Here is a 22,066-nt window from a genome sequence, read left to right on the forward strand (position 1 = left end):
GTTTGTTGAGTGAATGAATGAACGTCTGTGACAGGAGACCTAACCAGTGAACATCCGAGGGGGGCTGGGGAGACAGAAGGATTCAAATCACAAGTGGAGTAGGGGGGAGGGCTGGGAAGAGAGGGAGAATCCTGGAGGCGGGAAAGCAAGAGGGAAAAGGCTACTGGCTGGAGAAAGTGATAGGGTTGGGGGGGGGCCTCGACCTACCAGCTGAGTGGCCCCAAGGTCTCAGGCCAACAGAGAAGTCCCCTCGAGGGATCACCAGCCCCAGTAAATACTGACCCAGAAGCTGCTATGCCCCACCCCCACAAGGAAGGACACCAACTGGCCTGGGCCCACATCCCTACTTGTGGGGAGGGGATCAGGCCCCACAAGGCACCTCCCAAGGCCTACCCTGGGTCCTCAGAGGACCGGGCCACTCTACCTTCTTCCACCTCTGACTACTGTCCCTTGACCAGGGCGGGGAAAACCAGAGCTACCACAGGCCTTGCTGTGATGCTGGCAGACATCAGCAATCAATCCTGCCTTTGCCTTGCATGAACCAGGCAGCCCTGGTGCTCTGACTCTGAGCTCCAGGCTTCCGTGACACTTGGCAGGGAGACGGGAAGGGGATCTGCCCAAGATGCCCTGTGAGGCAGCGACAGAGCCCCCGTTCTCCTGACAGCAGACCACTTCTCGGGAGAGGGAGCTGGGCTCATCCCCCAGTAACCTACTGCCCCACGCAACACTGGGGAGGACTCGGTTGGTGCTCCCTCCAGCAATCCCTTCAGGATTTGGGTTTAATCCCAAGCACGAGGGCGGGCAAGGAAAGGATTTTGTTTCATTCCTTCAGATGCCCAAGCCTTGGCCCAAGCCCCAGGGCGCAGGAGTGAAGGCGCGTGGCTGCCTGGCCTCTACCAACAAAGCCGTCCTTTATTAAATAGAGATCGCGTTACATTCCATTCAGAGGAGGAAATCGGACGTGGTGAGGGATGTGTCCAGGTTGGACCCCGGTACTGAGTAGGCTGCAAGGGGTGAGGAGGGGCCCGGGGCCTGCCTGCCCCACCCCAGTCCTGTGTACGGGGCTGGGCGATCTCAGCCCCCGTCGTCTGAATGGCCATCCACAGCTGAAAACAGGCCCGGGGAATCCTGAGGCCTGTCTGTGTTTTACTTTGGGAGGAAAGTGCCCCAATCCTCCCAGCAGTGGTGGGGGCAAAGGCTCCTTGCAGCATAGGGCTCAGCTGGCGGGAAGGAGGAAGGTCGAGAGGGCGGGCGGGAGCAGGGCCCCTGATACATCTTAAGAATGTTTTGGGGTCATTCTCAGGCAGATACAGGATGGAGTGGAAGACAGCCAGCGAGGCCCCCCGTCCGCTCCTCCTAGCTCTGCTGCCCCGTGGGCACAGCAGACCCACCTGGGAACGAGGCGAAGGACGGCCACAAGGGGGTGCTGGTGCCCAGGGCTTGGGAAAGGGGGTGGTGGGGAGAGACCCTGGAGATCTCGCCAATGAGGCACCTGCAGGCAACAGCTCCTGGGACTGGGGAGGGGGTGCTGGCTGCCCCAGGGGTGCCCTCCCAAGGGCTGAGCCCCTTTGTACGGCTCCCAGCTCCTTGGTCTTTGGTGCTTTCTTGAAAGTCTCCTGGTGGCTGTAGTACTACGAGGGAGGAGAGGTCACCTCCTGAGGTCCTGTCCTGGGATGGACGTTTGGTGCCGGCTCAGTGCTGCCTCCATGGCCTGGCCATTTGTCCCTCTGTTCAGCTTCTGGCTCAGGGCTGGCTCTAGGACCCCGTCTGTCTGTCTGTCTCTCCTGGGGCAGGTGTTGGCTCCAGCCCAGAGGCCCCCTCCAGGCCTGGGCCATGCCCTAGGCCTCCTGGGGGAAGAAGCCAAGCTTGGCCAGCGACATCTCCTTCCTCAGCCTTGTGATCTCCCAGAACATGGGCTCCGCTGCAGGCAGAGAGAGAGAGTGGATAGCTCGGTGCCCACTCAGGGTCACCTCAGGCAGATGGCCTGGCCTCTCCCCGGCTTTGGGCAGCGCAGCTGGCGGGCACCCTAGGACTCCCCAGTCCCTCAGCACAGATCTCAGTGAGTAGCCGGACCTCTTTGAGGTTCCACTCTGAGGGCTTGCAGCCCGGGAGGCATGGAGGTGACGGTCACCTCCACAGCCTGACACGCACACGCATGTACACACTGCCACACACTTGGACAGGCTGCAAATGCTCTCCAACCCCTGCTCCCGGAGCTCTCCAGCGACCCTGAGCAGGGCCCATCCCCGGCCTGGCAGAATGGGGGCAGGGGGACAACGGGTGGACAGAGGACTTGTTGGGCAAGGGCGGGAGTGTCTACAGGCGGAGGTGGGCGAGCCGTGTTCAGCCACCACTGGGAGGCCCGCACGGCGGGAGAGGCGAGGACATCGTGTAGGCCAGGCCAGTAACGGGAATGCCGTCCCTACAGGCCCAGGGGGCTGAAGATGCTTCTGAACGGGAGAAAGCAGCTGGATCCAGGTATGTGGGGGCGTCAGGCTGGCTTTCCTGGTGAGGCAGAGCCCAGGAGGCACCTTCCGCTCTTCCTCTCTCCACAGGGCTCAGCAACAGGAGCTTCCGGATCGCTTTGCTAATCCACGACCTTCTCTCTCGAAGAGTCCTCGCTCCGACGGGGGGCAGCAAAGCCCTGGGGTTGGCCCGGCCGCCCCGCCCCGCCCTTCCCCTCCCGGGCGCCACCCCCAGCGGCCACCAGGGGGCGCTCACCGTCCTGCCGCACCAGGCCTTGCTGGATGTAGCGGATGTAGGTGAAGAAGTTGCACACGGCCGTGATCTGTGGGCAGAGGGGGCAGGGTGTGACCCCCCCCGGCCCTCACACTTGCCCCCCCCCCACAAAAAAAAAAGCCAGGGCAGATCGCAGACCAGAGCGGGAAGCCCCACGTCCTGTGAGACTCAGATAACTCTGGGCTCTAAAGTTACGGTCAACAGCAGCAATACTAGTACTCCTAATAAAAACGATAGCGACAACTAAGCATAATCAAGTACGCGTATCTGGTGCGGCAGACGTGCCTATCATTCCCAGTCTACACGTGGGGAGGGCTGAGGCTCCAAGAACGACCCCACAACGACTGCGGAGGCCATGGAGCCTCCACTTATTAAGTGGCTGAGCTGCAAGATGAAACCCGGCAGGCTGCCTAGAAGCCACGCTCCCCTGAGGGGCCTGCTTGCTCTGGCTACTGGAGGCCCCAGCCAGCCGGGCCTTACCAGGTGCTATTCGTAATGCCAGGAAAGGTGAGGGGATCCGAAGCTGCTCACCCGGCCGCCCTGGATCCCCACCTGAAGCCCCCAGTCTGACCTGAGGCCTGCTGCGTGCCAGGCCCTGCGCCAGGCACTGGGGACCCTGAGCTGGATCAGACCTGATCCCTGTCACGAAGACTCTCATACCGTGGAGAGGGTGCTGTCAGCGCCCTTCCCAGGCCCCTTCCCCAGGCTGGGGCCCCATCTCCCCACCGCTGAGAGTGTTGGCTGCTGATGCCTGCTGGTGCCCCTCTGCACCCCATACCCTCATAGACTTCAGCCAATGACTGACAGGCATGTGGGGTATAAAAGGCCACGCCCTTGCCTCAGGGTGGAACCCACTCTGGGCTCCAGAGCCCCTGTGGATCAGGCTGAAGCCAGACTCCAGCTGAAGCCTCACCTTTGCCTGTCCTTCCCCCCACCCCCATTCTGCCTCCTGAGAATTGCACACAATCTCCATCTTAGGCTCTGCTTCTAGGGCACCCAACCTAACACAGGGTGGAAGGCAGCTGGCAGCGGTGCCCACAACTGCCCATACTGAATATCCAGCACTTTGGGGGAGGGACATCAAGTGTGTGGGGGCCACAGGCTGGGGAGTGGAGAAAGCTGAGGGAGGGGCGATGCTCCTGCTGGGCCCTCAAACACACAGGAGCCCTTGCCAGGAGGACAAAATTGGGTGCAGGGGGTTGGTGGCCCTGGCAAAGGCAGGGAGGTGTGAGAGAGGCCAGGTGAGGGGACTAACCCAGTATGGTCAAGGTGCCGCCTGGGAGGGCTGAGGAGGGGCTGCGCAGGGCCGGATGGGATGGGCAGGAGAAGCTTGAGTCCCAGGCCCTGGCCTTGCTCAGTGGCCAGTAGGCCCTACCAGAGGCCCGTGAGTAGGGAATGGTGGGGAGGCAGTGGGGCTCTCTCCCCAGGGCTGCGCTTTGGGGACAGAACTTTCTTCTCCCTATGGATTCCACATTCCTTGGTCTCATCAGGGTGGGGACCACATCCTAGAACTTCACACCCTTCCCCTCTGCCTTCCCAGCTCTGCCCAGGACAGCAGACACATAGGCCTGGCAGAACAACGTTCTAGATGTAATTTTCTAGGCATGGGAGCGTCTGGCACAGATCCCCTGGTTGGGATCAGAAAAAACAAAGGTGACCCGTGGCCACCGAACAAGGCTCTGGGCACAGATGCAGGGGGTGGAGACTGCAGCAGTAAGAGACTGGATCCAGGATGGGGAGACCTCAGGTCTACGCTGAGTGGCCTGGGGTGCACCCCTTTCCTTTCTAAGGCTCAGACTCCCTCTCTGTAATGGGAGCTCAGCTCACTGCTGGGGGATTCGCCAGAACAACATGCTGGGCTGCCCTGCAGAGGCTGTCGGGACCAGACAAGCTGACTGTGCTGGTCAGTCTGCTGCTTGATGATGAGGCCATTTGCCCACTTTAGTCCCATCAGGCACCTCTAGTAGGTCAAGGGGAGGAGATGGTTCCTCTAAGAGGACCTTCCACACCATGTCACCTTTGCACCAAGCTTCAGAGTTTTCCAAACTTTTGTTCTTTCCAATCTTCTTCATTGTCTTTGAAGGGACAGAGGAACGGGGTCCACCCCATCCTCATCCCAGCTCAGTGAGGCCCCTTGATCCAGTGACCCTCACCTGGGTCACTCGGCAGGCCTTGTGTGACAGACAAGCCTCAGAACCTTCTCCAAAGCCTGGGGCCGGAGCCAGGAGTCAGGAGCCTGGAACTCTAGTGTCACTCCCTTGATTAGGTTATATTAAATGACAGAGCTGATGGGTGTCACTCCCACGGTTACTTTTCGGCAAGCAAGAAAATGGCTACCTCAGTCCTTCAACCACAAGGAACTGACTTCTGCCAACAACATGTGAGCTCAGAAGAGGACCCTGAGCTCCAGAAAGGATGCAGTCGCTGATACCGTGACTGCAGTCCATGAGGCCCCGAGCAGAGGGCCCAGCTAAGCTGTGCCCAGACTCCTACCCAGGGAGTCTGTGAAATAATAAATCGATGCCACTAAGTTTATGGTAATTTGTCACACAGCAATAGCAAACAAATACACTGGCTTGGCTGTGTGGCCCAAGTCATTCTCGTACCTCTCTGAGCCTGTGCCCTGCTCTGTAGATTGTAGGTTGTGCAGCCTGGGGCTCAGAGTCCCAGCCCAGGGAGCCTCTAAGGAGCCAGGTAACACTCCCCTTGGATGACTCACTCTGGCCCGGGAGGACGGTGAGATGTAGTAGTGGCTCTCGGAGTCCCCAAGCCGGATTCGGTGACGACAGGCGCAGGCCAGGCCACTCAGGGCACATGTACTAGGGAAAAGCAGACCTCAGGACCATGGGGACGGCTGGGGCTCGCCCACCCAGCTCATCCAGGGAGGATGCAGCAGCCAGGGAAGGCACAGAGGGAGGGGGAGGCAAACAGACATCAGGGTGGGGCCTGGCATCCTTTCCCCTGGTCCCAGCTTCCCAAGGAGCCTGGAGCCAGGCCAAGGAGGGGGGCAGTCTCAGAAGTCCCTGGGGGAGACCTTCAAACCAAGCTGGACCCCATCCCTCAACCCCTCACCTCACCCCTGTTGGGCAGGAGAGCTTGGTCAACCTCAGGCCAGGTGTACCAAAGCTCCACCCTCTGCCGCCCCTAAAAATGCTGCCCCCTACTTTACTGGGGCCCTCAGACCCAGTCACCCCTTCCTCCTAAGCAGGAGAACTAAGCAGGAGTCTTCTCTCTCCTCCACTTAGGTCACCAAGTCCCCAGGCTAGGTTCTGCCAGTAGGACCTTTTGCCCGGATGCCCTCAGTTCCTTCCAACCAGCCTTCTGCCTCATCTCCACCCTTCTTCTCCATGTTACAGCCAAGGGCTACTCCAAAAACCCGCATCTAGCCCATTACCTTTCCCTGCTGCTTCCCTACTGCCCAGGAAATAGTTATGGAGATCCCGAGTAAAGGAAGGTTAAATAGGCTCCTTGGTTGTGGGACTTATCAGAGCCTTTGCTGCCTCCAGGTTCACTGTGACTCTCTGAGTGAACCAGGGAACCCTCTTTTCAGGGAACATTAATCGATGATTTGTGAAATGCTGGCCTCAGTGGGTTAAAGCCCAAACCTCATTTGAGGCCCTTCACACTCTGGCCCCAAACACCCGCTGTGGCCTCAGCCCCAACCCCATGCCCACCCACCCCACTGCTCCGCCCACCAACCCAGTGGTGTTTCCATTAATATTCCAGCTTCTCATACCTTCACTCATTCTGTTGCCTCTGCCTGAAAGGTCCTTCCCTGCTCGGCAAACTGCTATTCATCTTTCAAAACCCGGCTCAAATGTTCCCCTCCGTGACAAGGCTCCCACCCAGGGGCCTCCCTCGCAGGCCCCAGTCCCTGCCCTTGCTCCATGCTAGCAGTTTTGCTCTGCTGCTGGCCCTGCCCAATGCCAGCTGAGAAGCAGGGAGGACAAGATGCCAGGGCCATCGGGTCATTGTCAGGAGGTGGAGTCAAAAAATGACATCACTTACGTGTCGATCGGGGCCCGGAACCCACTGTGGGAGAGAGGGAGTAGGAGAGGATGCATGTCAGGCCAGCCAGGAAGGGGGAGACCCGGCTCCACGACTGGAGGCAGCATGTCTGCCAAAGATGCCTCCTTGCCCTGCGCGGAGGCGGCCACTGTCCCTCTCCGGTCAGGTGCCCCTGCCCACCCCCAGGTCCCACTGCAGGACCCAGCAGGCAGGCCTGAGGCTCAGTCCTCCCTGGCCACCCCCTTGGTGCAGCCCAAGGCCATGCGGGCCTTTCCCAGGGGGCAGGGCGCTAAGCTTACTTGGTGCGGCCACACTCGACAGCGGCCACCTTCACCGCGGGCGGTGTCTGAGAAGCCGCGGGCTCGATGGTCAGCGTGTTGTCCTCCACGGCGGCCCGTACCAGGGCTGAGAGCTGCGGTAGAGCAGGGCGGAGTGGGAGGTGGTGAGGGGCTGGCCGCCGGCTGCGGGGCCGGGCCCCCTGGCGGGCCGCCCTCTGCCTGCCTCACCTCCTGCATGGTGAAGTCCAGGCAGGGGCCCACGTCCTCCCGGTACACCCTTTCCAGGAAGGGGGAGGTCTTGTCCAGGGTGGGCGATTCCCTCCAGGCCTGGAACTCTGCAAATAGGGTCGTGTCCACCTGTGGGGGAAGGCGAGCTGGGTGTGTGTGGGGGTCAGGGCACTGGGGGGCCAGCATGGCAGAGACAGGCAGAGCCCCAGGAGGCGGGGAGCCAGGGAGGATGCAGGACAGGCCCCAGCGGGCCTGTCCCCTGTAGCCATGCAGGGGAGCCGAGTCCCAAAGAAGAACTCTTCTCTTCCCCTTGCACAGAAGAATTTAGATTCGGAACTCAAAAGTTTCACTTCCAAGTGTGTTGGAGGTGTGTTGCCAGTTTCTTGGCGCTACAGAATTAGACTTGGGTCCAGGGTCTCATTCTGAAGACCCTCGCTGCCTCCTTGAGGAGGGAAAGCTGAAGAGTGACTTTGCAGGTACCTGCAGGTACACACAAGGACCTGCTGGGACGCACAGCACACACAGGCATGCACACACGGAAAGGAACACACACAACTTGCTGGCTGCCCTGGGGCACATGCAGAGGGAGAGGCTGGGAGGGGGCAGAGGGGGCGGCCCCTCTCCGGAGCCTTTACCTGTCGGGAAAAGGAGAGAGAGGTAGCAGAGGTGGGGCCCACGGGCAGCTCCCCAGGCGGGAGCTGCCAGGCCGGCTCGTAGGTGAGGTGAACCGCCTTGCTGGGGACCACGCAGAGGAGCAGGGAGAGGAGGGGGGGCAACCCGGGCTAGGCCGGCAGGACAGACAGACAGACAGGTGCACAGAGACAGACAGAGGAAGGAGATTATTAGAGTCCGGCCGGAAGCTTAGAGCTCAGAAGGGGATGGAGAGGCCTGGCCCACGCCTCCTCCCTGTATGCTCAGGAGGCCTGGGGCAGGGCAGAGCTGGGGCCACCTTGGCATCAGAGACTCCAGGAAGCTGAATCCCACTACAGCCTTCAGGGGCGTCCGCTGGGTGCAGCCCTGAGCTGAGCTCCTGACATCCACGTCCTGTGGCCCCAGGAAACCCCATTTACGCGAGGAGACTGAGGTGCTGACAAGCGGCTTCACTTGCCCAAAGACCCACGGCCGAGGACGTCACAGCCATTGTCCCTCCTGGACCAGGTGCCCCATGTACCCTACTGAGGGCCAAACACCTCATATCACAGGGAATTCACTCAGCCCTCACAGCCAGAGGACACACAGGCCCAGAGAGGGCAGGACAGGCTCCTGGTCGCACAGCGGGGTTCAGGCGGGTCCCCACTGGGCACCGCTGCCTGGCTGACAGTGGGCACTGCCTCCCTTTCCTATGACCTCTGCCTGCCCACTGCCCCTCACCTCTTTGCCCTCCTTGTCCGGGGTGAGGGCGTGTCCTACCACGGGGCACACGGCGGGGCAGAGGGCGCTGCTGGTGCTCTTATGACGCAAGTGGCCCTTGCGGGGTCCGGCCTTGGTGGGGCTGAGCAGCTGTGGGTGGAGCTCGCGGTTAGGAGAGGCTGGTGTGGACGTGATGACCAGTGTCTTCAAGGCTGTCACCTCTGCTTGCAGCATGTCGATCTGGCCGGGAGAGATGGCTGTCAATAATAACCCAGGGCTGAGGCTGCCCCGGCTGCCACTGCCTGCCACCCCAGCTCAGGAAAGACCACCCTGAGCACCTAACCCCACCCGTTATCCTTGGAACAGCCTCTGAGTTGGAGGCTGAGATACCCATTTCATAGATAGGGAAACTGAGGCTCAGAGGAGACACAGCCTGGCTGAGGTCATACTGGAAGCCAGGACTCTGTTAGGTGCACGTATCTGGGAGCTGGCTGGGTCTCCCACTGAGGGGCCCCCAGGAGCCAGGAACAGCCCAGCTCTCATATTTTGCAGATGGGTAAATGGGCTCCAAGGGATAAATCTACTTGCCCAGGCTCACACAGCCAGACTGAGGTTTCTGCTTTGTAAAGGGGGTATGGGAGGAAGGAAAAGAAACTACAATGGCCACGGGATCCTCCCAGCCCCTGAAAAGGCCCCAGAAATGTCTCCGTGGTTCAGCAGAAACACAGCTCGAGTCCCAGGGAGCTGGGCTCCCACTGCAGCGGGCACATTTCAGCGGGGCCATCTCGGATGCCTCTGCCCCGCCCTGCTGGGCCCCCAGGCCATGCGAGGGTCCGATCGAGGGGGTAGCGAAGGCCGGCGGTCGCCGGGCTCAGAGGCGGGCAGGAGGTCTGGGCTGGCGGGTGCCTCACCTTGCCCCGCGTCTCCTTCAGCTGCTTTTCTGACGCTGCCTGCTTCATGTTGGCTTCTCGGACCATCTTGTGGGCTTCCTGGGAAGAGAGCAGGCTCCAGGTGAGGGGGGAGGCGCTGGCGGAGGCCCAGCTGAGCCATCCCGCAGCCCGCGCCCGGCCCTGCACCTCGAACAGGCTGGCCGTGAGCTCCTCCAGCTCCTGCTCCAGCTGCGTGCGCACCCTGGACAGCCGCTCACACTCCGCATCCTTCAGCCTCAGCTCCTGGGGGGGCGGGGGTGGGCACGAGGCGGGGGAGCTGTCAGCGCCCCCGCGGTCCCGGGCCTGGCGCCGTTCCCGGGGTCACCTTACGTGCGCCTCGGGGCCCCGAGCCTGCTTCCTCTGTGGTTCTACAGTTTAGAATGCTTTTTCCATTTAGCTCAGAGCATGAAGTTGCACCCCAACTGTCAGTCTGTTAGAGCCTGGGACCGGTTTTCAGAGATGCCACGACTTCTAAAAGTTGTTTAAAAGTCACAAGAAAAACTGTTTCTCCTTTGTTTGTGCTGCCCTCCTGCCCAGCACAGGCCTGGCACGTAGGTGGCCTTGACAGGAACGTGACATCTCTGGGCGTTGGGTGAGAGCCCACGGCTCCTCAGGCCGGCCCCTCATCCCCACCCCCACCCCACCCCCGCCCCCGCCCTCAGAGCCCACCTTCTGGGCTTTGTGCAGTTCCTCCTTCAGGAACTCCGAGCCCTTCTCTCGGATCTCCATGGAAGAGCTGCGCAGACGCAACACGTCCAGCCGGCTGGCCGCAGGGTCCTCCTCGCCTTGGGCCTCCTTCCCTGCAGGGGTCTCCACCAGGCTTCCCAGGGACTCCCTGTGGCTTTTGCAGGGGCCCACACTCTTCCAGGGGACTGGGACAGCTTCGAGGGGCGGTGGGTGGCCCTCGTCCGGGTGGGGCTGGCTGTGAGGCAAAGAGCAGATACAGGGTGGTGTCCCGAGGCCTGGAGAGCTGAGGCCAGGGACCAGCCTTGGGCAATGCACCTGCCACTCTGGGCCTCAGTCTCCCCAACTGTAAAATAGGCCATCACGGGGGTTGTCACAAGGGCAGAATGACCAAGCACAGGGTCTCCTGGGGGCAAGGACAGGACTCGTTCATCTTTGTCAACCATCCCCTCCAGCCCAGGACCACAGTAGGTGCTCAGCACACAGCAGGTGCTTGTTTGCCCAGCAGGTATTGTAAATGCATCAGTGTCGAGAGCCTGAGTTTCCTCCTGTATAAAATGGGGACAATCCCAATGGCCCTACCTCAAGGGTCACTGAGTGGATCAGAGATGTGCAGAAAACCTTGGCACATGAGATGATTAAGTGGAAACTGCCTTCATTGCTATTGCTTATGCATATTTTATGCAAATTCGACCCCATTTAGGGTGGACCAGAGAGGAAGGACCTAGCCAGGGCAGGCAGGGCCGGCTGAGGCAGGAAGATTCTGCAAACAGCCCGGGCAAGACAGCCCCACTTCCTGCCCTCTGGACCGTGTAGGGGGGCAGTCCCAGCTCTCTGCTTGGTCTGCCTTGTGACCTCAGGCAAACACCCCCTCTCTCTGGGTCTCAGGACCCTCCTCCCTCTGAAGCTGAAGACCCTAGAGGTGGTGCGGGGTGGGGGCCGCCAGCCGCTGCCCACCTCCCATCCACGTGCCCCCCTTCGCAGCAGACCCTGAGGAGGGAGGGGAGGAGAGGGCTGGGCCGTGGTGGTTTGTGCCAAGACAGCACCCTGGACTCGCTCACTCAGCAAAAGCCGGCGGCTCCTGAGCCAGCAGCTTCTGAGCTGCAGTGGCTGGGCCGAGGCTGGGGGCTGGGCTGTTGATAGCAGTGGGGAAGTGGAGGGGAGGGGGCCAAGAGGGGCCCACACAGGAGGGAGGAAAGACAGGGCCAAGGGGTCATGAAATTCAGGATCGCGGAGGGGAAGTAAGACAAGGCTAGGGTCTGTCCGGTCCCACCTCCCTGTCTTGTGGACCCTGGGACAGTCACTAAGCAGCCCCGGAGCCTCAGTCTGCCCTTAGGTAACACAGAGGGCACCCAGGGACCCCAGCAATGAGCCCACCCCCGACCCTCCGCATGGCCCTGTCCAGCTGCCCAGCCCAGCCTGCCGTCTGCTGGAACTGGCCCGGAGTGTGGCCTCAAGGTTCCTGGGGCTGGGTCCTGCCTTGCTAGGACGTGGGGCTTTGATGAATAAAGTTGGAACACACACCCACCACTCCATCAACAGTGATTATGCCGGACAGGGATCTTTCCTAATACCTTGCCTGGGGGGTCTAGTCGGTAGGGGGGTCCCTGAAGCTTAAGGGTCTCTGGCAGTAGTGTGGCAGCCCCAGGCTGGGGTCTGCACCCAGGGGACTCACGGGGGGTGCTCTGCCCATGTTATCTCATTTAAAACTCTCAGCAGCATTCGTGGTATTGTTCCCATTCGACAGTTGAGGGACTGATGCTCAGAGAGGTAATGGGACTTGCCCGGGGCCACACAGCTAGTCGGTGGCACTGGTGGGACAGGCGGCCAGGTCTTCAGCCCAGGCCCAAAGCTCTCCAGCCACAGCGGACAGGCAGGTGGGGTGTGGGCCGTAGAATTGTGCATCTGCCTCAGGATCAAGGGCCGCTGGGCCCAGGGGCATCCAGGAGGCTCCTCCCTGGCTGTGACAGGAAAATCTGACCCAATTCCAGCCCAGACTGGCTTCTCAGCCTCTGCTCAGGCAGAGAAACTGCCTCCCAGGAGGGAGGCCAGGACTGGGGGAGCTGTGGCTGAGAGCACAGGCCAGCCGGGCACGGCCGGGTCCATGCCAGGCTCTGACCTGGGGTCCACGCGAGCCCCTGGGAAAGTTGCTGAAATTCTTTCAACCTGCTTCCCCGCCTGTGGCATGGCAGTAAAACCTGCAGGGACACACTAAGAATCAAATGAGGAAGTCACTGGCTACAGCACCAGGTAAATAGTGGGCTATCCACAGGCACGTTTGCCAGGTACCTCCTCCACCTCCACCATCCCTGCCCGGGCTCTTGTGTCCTGCACCTGAAACCCCAGGCCCTGGGGATGTACCCACTGTGGGAGCCTGGAGGCCTGGGCCCCAGCCCCACTTCCTCAGTTGAGAGAATGGCCATAGTCACTCAGGCTTGGTGGGGACCCCATCTGGGGACTGCCCACTACAATAGAATGAGCAGGAACTACAGGCCAAGGGCAGGGGTTGACTCAGGGACAGCACAGGGCACAGGGCAGGATCCCAGGTCTCAGACACCTAGCCCCATAATAAGGACCACCCCGACATTGCCAACACCCCCTGCCTAGGGGAACAAGGCCGCCAGCCCCTCCCATGAGGCCTGAGCCTCGTCCACCAGTGTGGTCTGGGCCTCTGGCCACAGTGAAGGACTCTCCAGCTGGTCCCAAGGGCACGGGCTGGGGGTGTGTCCAGACAGCCCCCATCATTTTCCTAACAGGCTCACTTTGGCCTACTTCTGGGGGGATGGCGCCCTATTTTGCAGCCAGAGGAAACAGTGGTCCAGGGAGGCCTGAGACAGAGTGTGATACCCTCCCCCTCTCCCTGGTGGAAAAGCCCACGAGCAAATCCTCATGGCAGAAGGCGTGGGAACAGCAGGACCACCCTGTGGTCACCAAATGCCCAATGCCTGGGCCAGGGGTGCAGAAGCAGGAGGGGAGGAGGGTTCACCCTGTACTGAAATCTGCAGACCCTGTCCCTCACACTTCTGGGCTATGAGGCCAGCTCCTGTGACTCAAAGTTCAGATGAAGGAGGGACCCCAGGCCCCTCGGGTCCACCCAAGCCGGAATCCGCTATCTTCCACACACTTCAGTCTCCTAGACCAGAGGCCCGAAAATCCGGGTGTGAGTGCCTGGGGGCTGGGGAGCTCACTCCTTGGGCAAGCACGGGTTACCACTGAAGTCGGGCTGCTCTGCACCTCCCCTTCCAGCCCAGGTCCACGGCCCTGTGCGCAAACCTTCTCAGACCCCATTCCCTGCAGACACAGAGTTCAGTGTCCAGGACACGCAGCAGGGCCGGCTAAGAAGGGTTCTGCTCGGGTAGGGGGGTGGGAGATAATAAGAGTCAAGGTCAGAGGTAGGTGGAGGCAGCCAACATCCCCCATCCCGAAGCCAGCTCCGCGGCCTAGAGCCCAGGGCAGTTCATACAGGAAAGGCCCCACTGGGTGACTTCCCCAGGAAACACACAAGGCAGGGGAAAGCAGTAACCTCAATCCTCAGCCCCCAGGCCACCCCTAGGAGGGCCAGCAGGGCTTTTGTCCCCAAGCAGAAAAAATGGCGAAATGAGGACCACCCCTGGATTCTATGGTCCCCAGTCACCCAGCAACCCCACTGGGCCAGGAGGGCCTGAACGGAGCCCACTCCCGTGGCCAGAAGGGCCCAGGTAGCATCCTGCATACCCTTCCCCAGCCCCAGCCCAACCAGCCAGCCATGGGGTCCTTCTGCCCTAAACTCCCCCTCTCTGCCCCCCAGTGCCCAGGTCACCTCTTTGAGTTAAAGACCCCTCCCCTGTGCTAACAGGCACAGTGGGTTCATTAAGCAAGCAGCGGGGAAGCCAGTGAGGGAAGCACTGAAAACCAGGGGAAGGAGAGGGTTGGGAGGGCAGACTGGGACCCTCACCCTCTGCCTGGGGCCACCAAGCCCGGTTCCAGGGCGACTACAGCTGGTCTGGTCTGCAGGAATTCCGACCCAGGGCCCAGCTCAGGAACAGCCGCGGCACAGGGGCCCGGTTCGGAATCACGCTCATACACTTATGGGCAGTCCAGTAAGCCCTGAGGACACTGAGGCCGACAGGCAAGTGACTCTCGTCCAGAGGCCAAGGGGGTCCCAGGAAAGGTTTCGTGTGTTGGGTCCCCGAGCAACCAGCAAGCCCAGCCAGGCTCAGCCTACAGAGCGGCCAAGTCTTCAGCTCCAGACCCACAAACAGATCAGATTCTCAAGCTCCTGTTCACGTCCACGCCAGCCCACCACTCCACATCTCCACAGACGTCATCATGTGTTAACTCGCGATGCTGCTACAGGGAGATGCTCTCCCCAGCCCAGTTTGAACGACGAGGCACCCGAGGTTCAGAGAGGGATGGCGACCTGGCTGGAACACACAGCAAGGAAGTGGCAGTGGGGAAACTGAACCCAGAGTCCAGGCACTACTGCATCATGTGAACTGTCACCCAAAAAAGTCCGGACTGGCGGAAAGGGGATGAATGGTGGTTTCAGAGAAGTGAGGCAGGATGCAGACGGGGGTTTGAGGAAGTTTGAGATAGTGCTCGAGCGGTGGTGGTGCGGTTCCACCCAAGGCTGCTGTTCTAGCCAGGCAGGCTCTGGGCTGGGAGGGGACACACAGAGGGGACACACGGAGACAAAAGACTTGGGTGGGGGTGGGGAGGAAATCAGGGGAGGACCAGGGGCTGGAGAGGGGAACAGAAGTTGCAGTAATTAATGTAATGAAAAACCGAGGACAAGTTGAATGAGAACAGCAGTGCCCACGACATGACTGAGGAACTGGGAGGGGGTCTTTCAGGGAAGGGAAGGGGCGTGGCTGAGGCATTTGGGAAGTGGTGGCTGAGGGGAGGCACCAGCCCAGAGGGAGCAGCTGCAGCCCTGAGCCTGGACGGGGGATGGGTGAGAGGGGAGCTGAGGGCCAGAGAGCGAGCCTGGAGACCTGAACAGGAGCCATCAGAGGGCCTGGAGGGGAGGGTTCCAGAAGAATGAGAGAACAGTGTCATACGTGGCAACAGAAGAATGCTGGGAAGTGAGCCGAGCGGGATCCCTGGTATAGGAGACGGTGGGCCTGGACCACTCCAGGAAGGGGGAAGCAGGTGTATGCCTGGTAGGACAGGGAGCAGGAGGGAGGAGGAGGTCAGGAACAGCTTCAGGGTGGTAAGCAGGGAGGTCAGAACACCTGAGGCAGGTGGGCCAGGCCAAGCCTCTCCCTGCCATAGCCCCAGGCCTGCCAGCCCAGCCCAGCGCAGCTCAGCCCTGATGAGCAAGGGAATCCAGCCCTGTGTCTCCACCGGAGGTGGCACAAGGCCTGAAAGGGTGCAGGGCTCCCTCCTCTACTGAGGTAGAGCAGGGCACATGGCACACACCTCACATCTGCCTGTTTAGTCCTAGAAGGATCTGACACCCCAAGCCCTCAAACATCCAACACATACGCAGTGAGCACCTATCGTGTGCCAGGCACTCCACCGGCCCGGACCCACCCAATGTGCACAGATTCTGGCAGCCACATCACCAAGCCCCCTTCTCATCACAGTTGAATTCATTTTGCTTCCCTTCCCCCACCCTGTTGAGCACAAATCCCGTGTGGGGAGAGTCTAGGACAAGCAGGACTCTACTGAGAGCCACAGACAGATGTGTTGATTAAGGGACAGCAGGAAAGACATTTCCATCTGTTGAGGGGGAGGCGGGAGGTAGTTAAATCATGGAGGGCTTCCAGGAGGAGGCGACAGTGAAGGCTGCACAACCCCTTTCTCCTGCTCTTGACCCTGGAGCCCCTAGGCCATACTTCAGATGCCATTTCAGAGCCTGGAGTTCCCTGTGACTTATTCCTTAAAGGCAGGACCTCACAGATCCAAGCTCCTTAGGATAACCAAGGCCCAGAACAGTTAGGTGACTTTCTCAAGATCTCACAGCCCATCTGTAGCCCTGTAGCTCCCCAGCATCCTGCCTGCAGCAAAGACACAGTCCCCCATCCCTGGGAGGTTGGGGTGGTCTTTCTCATTCCTGGGCAGTCTATCAGAGCCTGTCCCTCCCTTTCTAGGGAGGTATGATTAGCCCCATCTGTCAGATGGGGAAACCGATACTGAGGGGCTACACCAATGTCATGTGGCCACTTAGTGGCAGAAAACGAGCCCAGAACCCAAACCCTCGGCTCTGATGACCAAGTCTCAAGTGCCCAGCACTGTGTTAGCAGCAGAAGTACCCCAGTCGCCATCCTCACCCCATCACCACAAAGCCGGCTTGGCACCCAAGACTATGGACAGGGGACACTGTGGGGGAGGGAAGCAGTCCTGTTTTGGGGGAGCCACCTCTGGGTTCTGAGTTCAGGGCCCACACTCAAAAGGAGTCCCAAGGAAGAGGGTCCACCTGAGCTCCTGTAGAGTCCTGCCACTTCCACCCACCCCAGGGGAGCAGCCCTGGGTCCAGGGCCAAGAAGGTGAACCGGCACTATGACCTGGCCATTAACAGAGCAGTCACCCAAGAGACATACCTCTGTTGTCTTCCAGGTGAAGAAACCAAGCCCCAGAGACATCAATGGCTTAGCCAGAGTCACCAACTCCTCACCTCTCCTAGTCTAGGAGGAAGGATCCCAAGTATGCACTTGCCCAGAGTTGTCACAGCAGCTCAGTCAGTTACCTGGGCAAGCGTGACCTGAGCAGCATCCCTCCCAGCTGCTGCTGGGGTCTGGGTGAGCTCCTAGGACACCAGGACCCCAGCGGGTGCTGGCAGCTTGGCCCCTGCCTCCAATATCCAAGTAAGGGGTCCATGAAAAGGCAGAGCTCAAGGTAACCCCAAAACTCTGCCTCTCACTCCCCAGATGTCCAGCTCCTCATTCTGCCCCTCATGCTTTCCATCTACATTTATGAAGCACCTACTATGTGCTCTGCACCCAGCTACACCCTGGTGGATCCAAGTAAGCCACACGTAGGATCAAGCGGGGGTCAGCTTGGCAGCCTGGTCCATCCAGAAGGGTCCTGGGACTCTTGGCTCCAGCCTTTAAAGTCAGCATCCATCTACTGGCACCTCCCAGACTTGCCTGTCTGGCTCCGGCCTGGACGCCTCCAGGAAAGGACACTCTCTGGGCCTGGATTACCTCCACCACACAACCCGCACGTTTCACCTTGAGGCTCAGAGCAGTGAGGCCATACTCTCAAGATCACACAGCAACTCGGTGGCTGTGTTTTGCCTGGGTGCACCCAACACAAGGGGTCACGAGCTTCCTCCAGAAGCTCCTCAAACATGGTTTACCCCAGGTGGGATCGCCCTAGGGATCGCTCCAGCTGTCACCAACCCACCTCAACCACCTTCTCCCTAAGCTCAGTCTCCTTCCCCCAGGGCGCAATTCCAAAAGAATCCAGGCTCTGCTTAACTCTCTCCCTTTAAGAGTCTCACGTGTCTCCACACCTCACCCCTACCAGGAGCCCATTCTCTCAGGAGCCCCTGCTGGCGATGACTCCCCAGCCCTCCCCTAGCATCTCAGCTCGAACTTCGAACTTCGCTAGGTGCCATGGAGTAAAGTGGATGCAGCCTGCATCAGAACTCTCCAGCCCGCCAGCCTCTCCAGTGGGGCTTCCCTCACTCCCCGGCTGTGGCTGGGAGGAGCCCTGTCCTGGGACCACCCATCTGGCCCCGTTCTTTCCAGGAGTACAACCCACCCCCACTCTGGCCACATCTCCGCCAGGACCTGGTCTTTCCAGGCTATGGGGAGGAAGAAGTGTTTACCCAACTCCATGAGAAGGCCACAGCTTTTTTGCACATACAGGGAAAGGGTCCCACACCTGGTTGCCCAGGGACTGGGACCACCCCTGAGAATCAAGGAACAGATATGGGTACTGGAGCCACCAGTCCAGGGCCCAGAGTCTGCGCTGCACCCCTCCAGGCTGCAGGGATGTCCCACCCACCTTTGAGCTCAGCAGGTTCCAGGAGCCCCAGATGGAAGTTCACCAACTTGCAAGCGAATGTGGCAGAGACCCAGTCCCCCCTTTCGCAAATGCACTGCTTTTCAAGGGTTCACTCAGCCTGGGGGTCCCTCCTCTAGGTGCTTATCCCAGGCTTACTCTGGCTTGCACTCCGCCGCACACCCCCTTGCCCCCATCTCACTTGCGCTCCGGACTAGTTAGGAGTTGGCGCTGTCACTCCGGGATGGTCAGCAGCCCACCCTTCACAATTCCTGCCCCCAGAGAGACCCCCTGAACCCTCCATGCTGAATGTCCTTCCACCCCCAATCGCTAACCGGCTCGCCAGTCCTCGTGCTACAGCACGGGCAGGGAGGGGGGCGCAGAGCACCTCCCGGTGGAGGTGCACACACTACAGGGACCCCCCGGCCCGCACCGTCCCACCCCCGGAGGCAGCCGCGGCCCGACCCCGCGCGGACCTACCCGCTCCACATACTGGCGCCTCGGGGCGCCCGGGCGTCGGTTCCCCGCGCCGCCGCCGCGATCACCCAGCGATCTCCCCGCGCCGCCCCCGCCGCGTCCCCGCCCGCAGCCGACTCCGCCCCGGGCCAGCCGGGCTGCCCCGCCGCCTGTCAGTCTTGCCCGCTGCCTGTGGGTCTTTACGGCCCGGGCTCGCGCCCCGGACCCCAGTCCCTCCGCGACCCTGCCCTCGGCGGGTCACGTGGCCGAGGGGTGGCCCGAGGACACGTGCCCTGCCCCGCCCCTCCGGCGGCCGACGCGGAGAGCTCGCGCGCGCTCCCGGCCCAGCCCCGCTCCGGCCGCCCGCCCCGGACAGTGAGACGGCCCGAGTGGGGGAGGAGCCGGTCCCCATCATCGTGCGGCCAGCACTGCTCTCCGACGCTCCCAGCTTGCTCCGCTCCAGACATCCGGCGCCCAGCGCGGCGCGGCGCAGCACCCTCCCAGGACCACCCCTGCTCAAGAGCCTACCACGGCTCCGGGCTTTCAGCTCCCAGATTCTTAGCGGACTGTCACTCAAGGCCGGCAGACACCCTCCCACCCCCTCACCCGGCCCTCCGGGCATCACTCCTTCCCTGGCCTCCCTGCTCTGCGCCTGTCTCTGGGCAACTTCCCTCCTGGTGAGAAGGGGGGCTGACCCCAAAACTAGTTTTCTCCCTCCTACTGAGTGCTTTTTCTGAGGGAGGCCCCACCTTTGGCCCAAGTCTCCAACCCCAACCCCGCCCCTCCCCCCCCAACCAGGGGCCTCCCTTCCTGCTCTAAACAGATTCTGCCCGTCCTTACCTTTGCCCACCATCTACTCTCTGGGAGAATTGCGCACACACACACACACCTGTCAGGTCCCACATCCTCTGCAAATTCCCTGAACGCTGGTCTAGCCTGTCCCTCAACCCCTCTGTCCCTCTGTCACCTTTCCTGAGCCCTGACCATCAGCCTCAACTTCATCCTGGGGCTGATCCAGTGAGAGCATAACCCCGCTTCTCTCCTGCCAGGGACCACGGCTCCCACCCTCCGTGTCTAGAGGAGGCCTGGGACGATGGGAGGAAGTATTTCCCTTCCAGATATTGCTAGAACTTGGGGCACTACCCTCAGACCCGGAGCTGGGGCCCCAAGCTTGAGTTTGTCAGGTCTTCATCTGGGGCACGCATTTTAAATACATCCATTCAACCACCCCTCCTGAGCACAAACTATGGGCCATACAAGGGCTGGGGACCCAAAAGGAAACTGCATAGACACAGGCTCTGTCCTCCTGGGGCTCCAGGACGGTGGAGAGACGTGGGGTGGGGACCTCCACTTCCAGGGCCACTGCCTGCCCAGGGCACACCTTGCGAAGTGAGTGGTGTCTTAGTTCAAAATAGAGAATGGTACTCCTTTCCTAGGTGGGCACGGCCCACGCCAAGTTACAGGACTTGGTCAGTGGAGGGCAAGCCAGACTTGATGTCTGGCTCTCATGCCCCCTTGGCTGGTACCTTGTGCAGTGAACAACCTGGGCAACCCTCTGTGACGTCCTTTTCATTCTGCCCAGACCTCCTTCACTCTGCAGGGCAATTGTTTCCACAGCTGTGGTTTCCCAAGGGCAGGGACCAACTCCTCCTTAGGGCTGTATTTCTCCACCCACCGCAGCCCAGCCCAGGGTCTGGCCCAAAGGAGATGTCATTATGTTTGTTGATGAATCCTTCACCAAATAGTCTTGAGCAACTGCTGTCTTCCTGGACCTTGCTCTGTTCACTCTTTAGGGGAATGGGGAGGGGATGACACAAAAGGAGCTCAGAACACGGCGCTTACCCTCCAAGTCTTCACAAGCCCAGGCAGGAGATAAGACCTGGTCCAAGTCGTGGTAACCCGGACTGGTGGGAGATAAGGGGTGGAGGGGGTGTCAGTCCAGGGCTATGGCCCCAGAGGAAGAGTCCTCAGCCCGGGAGGACTGGTGGGCTGGGGAGACTCTTGAACGAGGCTTTGAAGGACAAGTGTGGGGTCACTGTCACCACCCCAATTACTAGCCAAAAATATCCCATGATCTATGCAGCTGCTTAGGACTCCCAAGGCCTCACTAGCTCCTCCCACAACTCCTCAGTTGAAAAGGATGGGCTCAGAGAAGTTAAGGAACCTGCCCAATGTCACACAGCCAGGGATGGAGGGGCTGTGACCCCTTATACCCGTTTTCTGAAAAGACAGCCCAGAAACCAGAGGGCTCTCTGGCAGCGGCAGCTACATGCTGTCGGGCAACAAGAGGAGCCTACTAGGTGCCTGACCAGCAGGTGGGGAGGAAAAAATAAAAGGTGTCTCCTCTGCCCCCAAGCCACTGCCCTTCCCAAACTTCCCCCCTCACCCCTGCCATCCTTATCCCCAGCCTGGCAGCCTTGGCCACAGACCCACCCAGGAGACTGCCAGCCTAGATGACCCAGGCCCTGATTCTGGACTTCAGTTCACTGTGTGACCAAGAGTGAGTGTCTTGCCCTCTCTGAGCCTCAGATGCTACATCTGTACAATCACCAAGTTGGACGAGACAATCAGGGCCACCCCTGGTGCTGACCTTGTAGAATGCTCATGAAATTCCTCATAGTTCTATGCCAGTCCCCTGTCTGGAGCCCCGCCTCTCACCCCTCCCCCAATGCCCCTGCTGAGTGGCAAAATTCCCCTATCCCCTCCGCTCACCTGTCTGTGTCCCAGGGCTGCTCTCCCAAGTTGCCCTTGAGTGCAAGGCCCAAACCTGATGGGGCGTAGCGGACAGTCCCTGATCTCATTGCCAGGAACACAGGGCATTTTTCTCGGGCAGGACACTCAGTGCTCTCCTTAGCGGGGTCCATGGCTGGAGGGCCAGACAGAGAGTCCCTCTGGAGACTGCCAGGCGGGGAGGTGGCAGGAACCTTCTCCCCACTCCCAGGCTGAGACTCACACTAACCTTTGCTATCTCTGGGGAGCAGTGGCCTGTGAGGGAGGCGCCTCCCAGACAGGCCTCTATCTCCTTAAACCCAGTAATTATTAACTGCTGTGGCTCAGCGGGCAGCAGACGATGCTGGGCCCCCCTCCTAAGGAAGGTGAGATACCTTGAAGGGAGGTGGGAGCCTCCCTCTACATACCCAAGGCCCCAGGTTTTTACCAGGCCCGTGGATGGGGCTGCCTGTCCTCTCCCCACTCAGGTTGGCCAGTTGAAAAGAGCCCGTCCAGCTTTGACCCTGTCACTAGTTGGCTGTGTGGCCTTGGGCAAGGCCCCCGCTGCCCTGTGGTCCCTGGCCTCAATATCCCCTTAAAACTATTAACCACCAACAAAAAGGGACCAGATGTAGCAGTTAGGAACGCAGACCTGGATGGAGTCAGAGAGGCTGGATTCAACCCCACTCCCAGACTGTGAACCTTTGGGCACATTAGGCTCTCTGTGCTGCAGTTTCCCCAACTATAAAATAT

The 22,066-nt window shown here is 60.4% G+C and overlaps 1 protein-coding gene across 8 annotated transcripts; it reads right to left on the bottom strand.

Moving 5' to 3' along the window:
* Positions 1–891: 891 nt before the first annotated feature.
* RAB3IL1 (RAB3A interacting protein like 1) lies at positions 892–21,502 on the bottom strand. Of its 8 annotated transcripts, none has more exons than XM_082477403.1 (11): positions 18,629–18,878; positions 10,202–10,454; positions 9,680–9,775; positions 9,515–9,592; positions 8,625–8,843; positions 7,889–8,035; positions 7,254–7,382; positions 7,047–7,159; positions 5,459–5,558; positions 2,722–2,788; positions 892–1,921 (listed from the first exon to the last, which is right to left on the bottom strand). In XM_082477403.1, the coding sequence occupies exons 1-11, from the start codon at positions 18,637–18,639 to the stop codon at positions 1,839–1,841; spliced, it is 1,296 nt and encodes a 431-aa protein (XP_082333529.1). In that variant the 5' UTR covers positions 18,640–18,878; the 3' UTR covers positions 892–1,838. The 8 variants fall into 8 exon arrangements, with proteins under 8 accessions (XP_082333529.1, XP_082333522.1, XP_082333524.1 ...); XM_082477396.1 differs by lacking the exon at positions 7,889–8,035 and adding an exon at positions 6,748–6,771 and having other exon boundaries at positions 5,346–5,558; positions 18,629–18,875; XM_082477398.1 differs by lacking the exon at positions 7,889–8,035 and adding an exon at positions 6,748–6,771 and having other exon boundaries at positions 18,629–18,873.
* Between the last annotated feature and the right edge of the window lie 564 nt (positions 21,503–22,066).

This window comes from Balaenoptera physalus (assembly GCF_965194825.1).
Source record: "Balaenoptera physalus genome assembly, chromosome: 10".
Classification (NCBI taxonomy): domain Eukaryota; kingdom Metazoa; phylum Chordata; class Mammalia; order Artiodactyla; family Balaenopteridae; genus Balaenoptera; species Balaenoptera physalus.

Excerpts from the sequence above, each read along its gene's own strand:
- RAB3IL1 (XM_082477403.1), bottom strand. Across the intron at positions 8,844-9,514 it reads TGAAGGAGACGCGGGGCAAG|ATCGACATGCTGCAAGCAGA; the intron begins GTGAGGCACCCG and ends TCTCCCGGCCAG. Across the intron at positions 5,559-7,046 it reads GTCGAGTGTGGCCGCACCAA|TACATGTGCCCTGAGTGGCC; the intron begins GTAAGCTTAGCG and ends GCTTTTCCCTAG.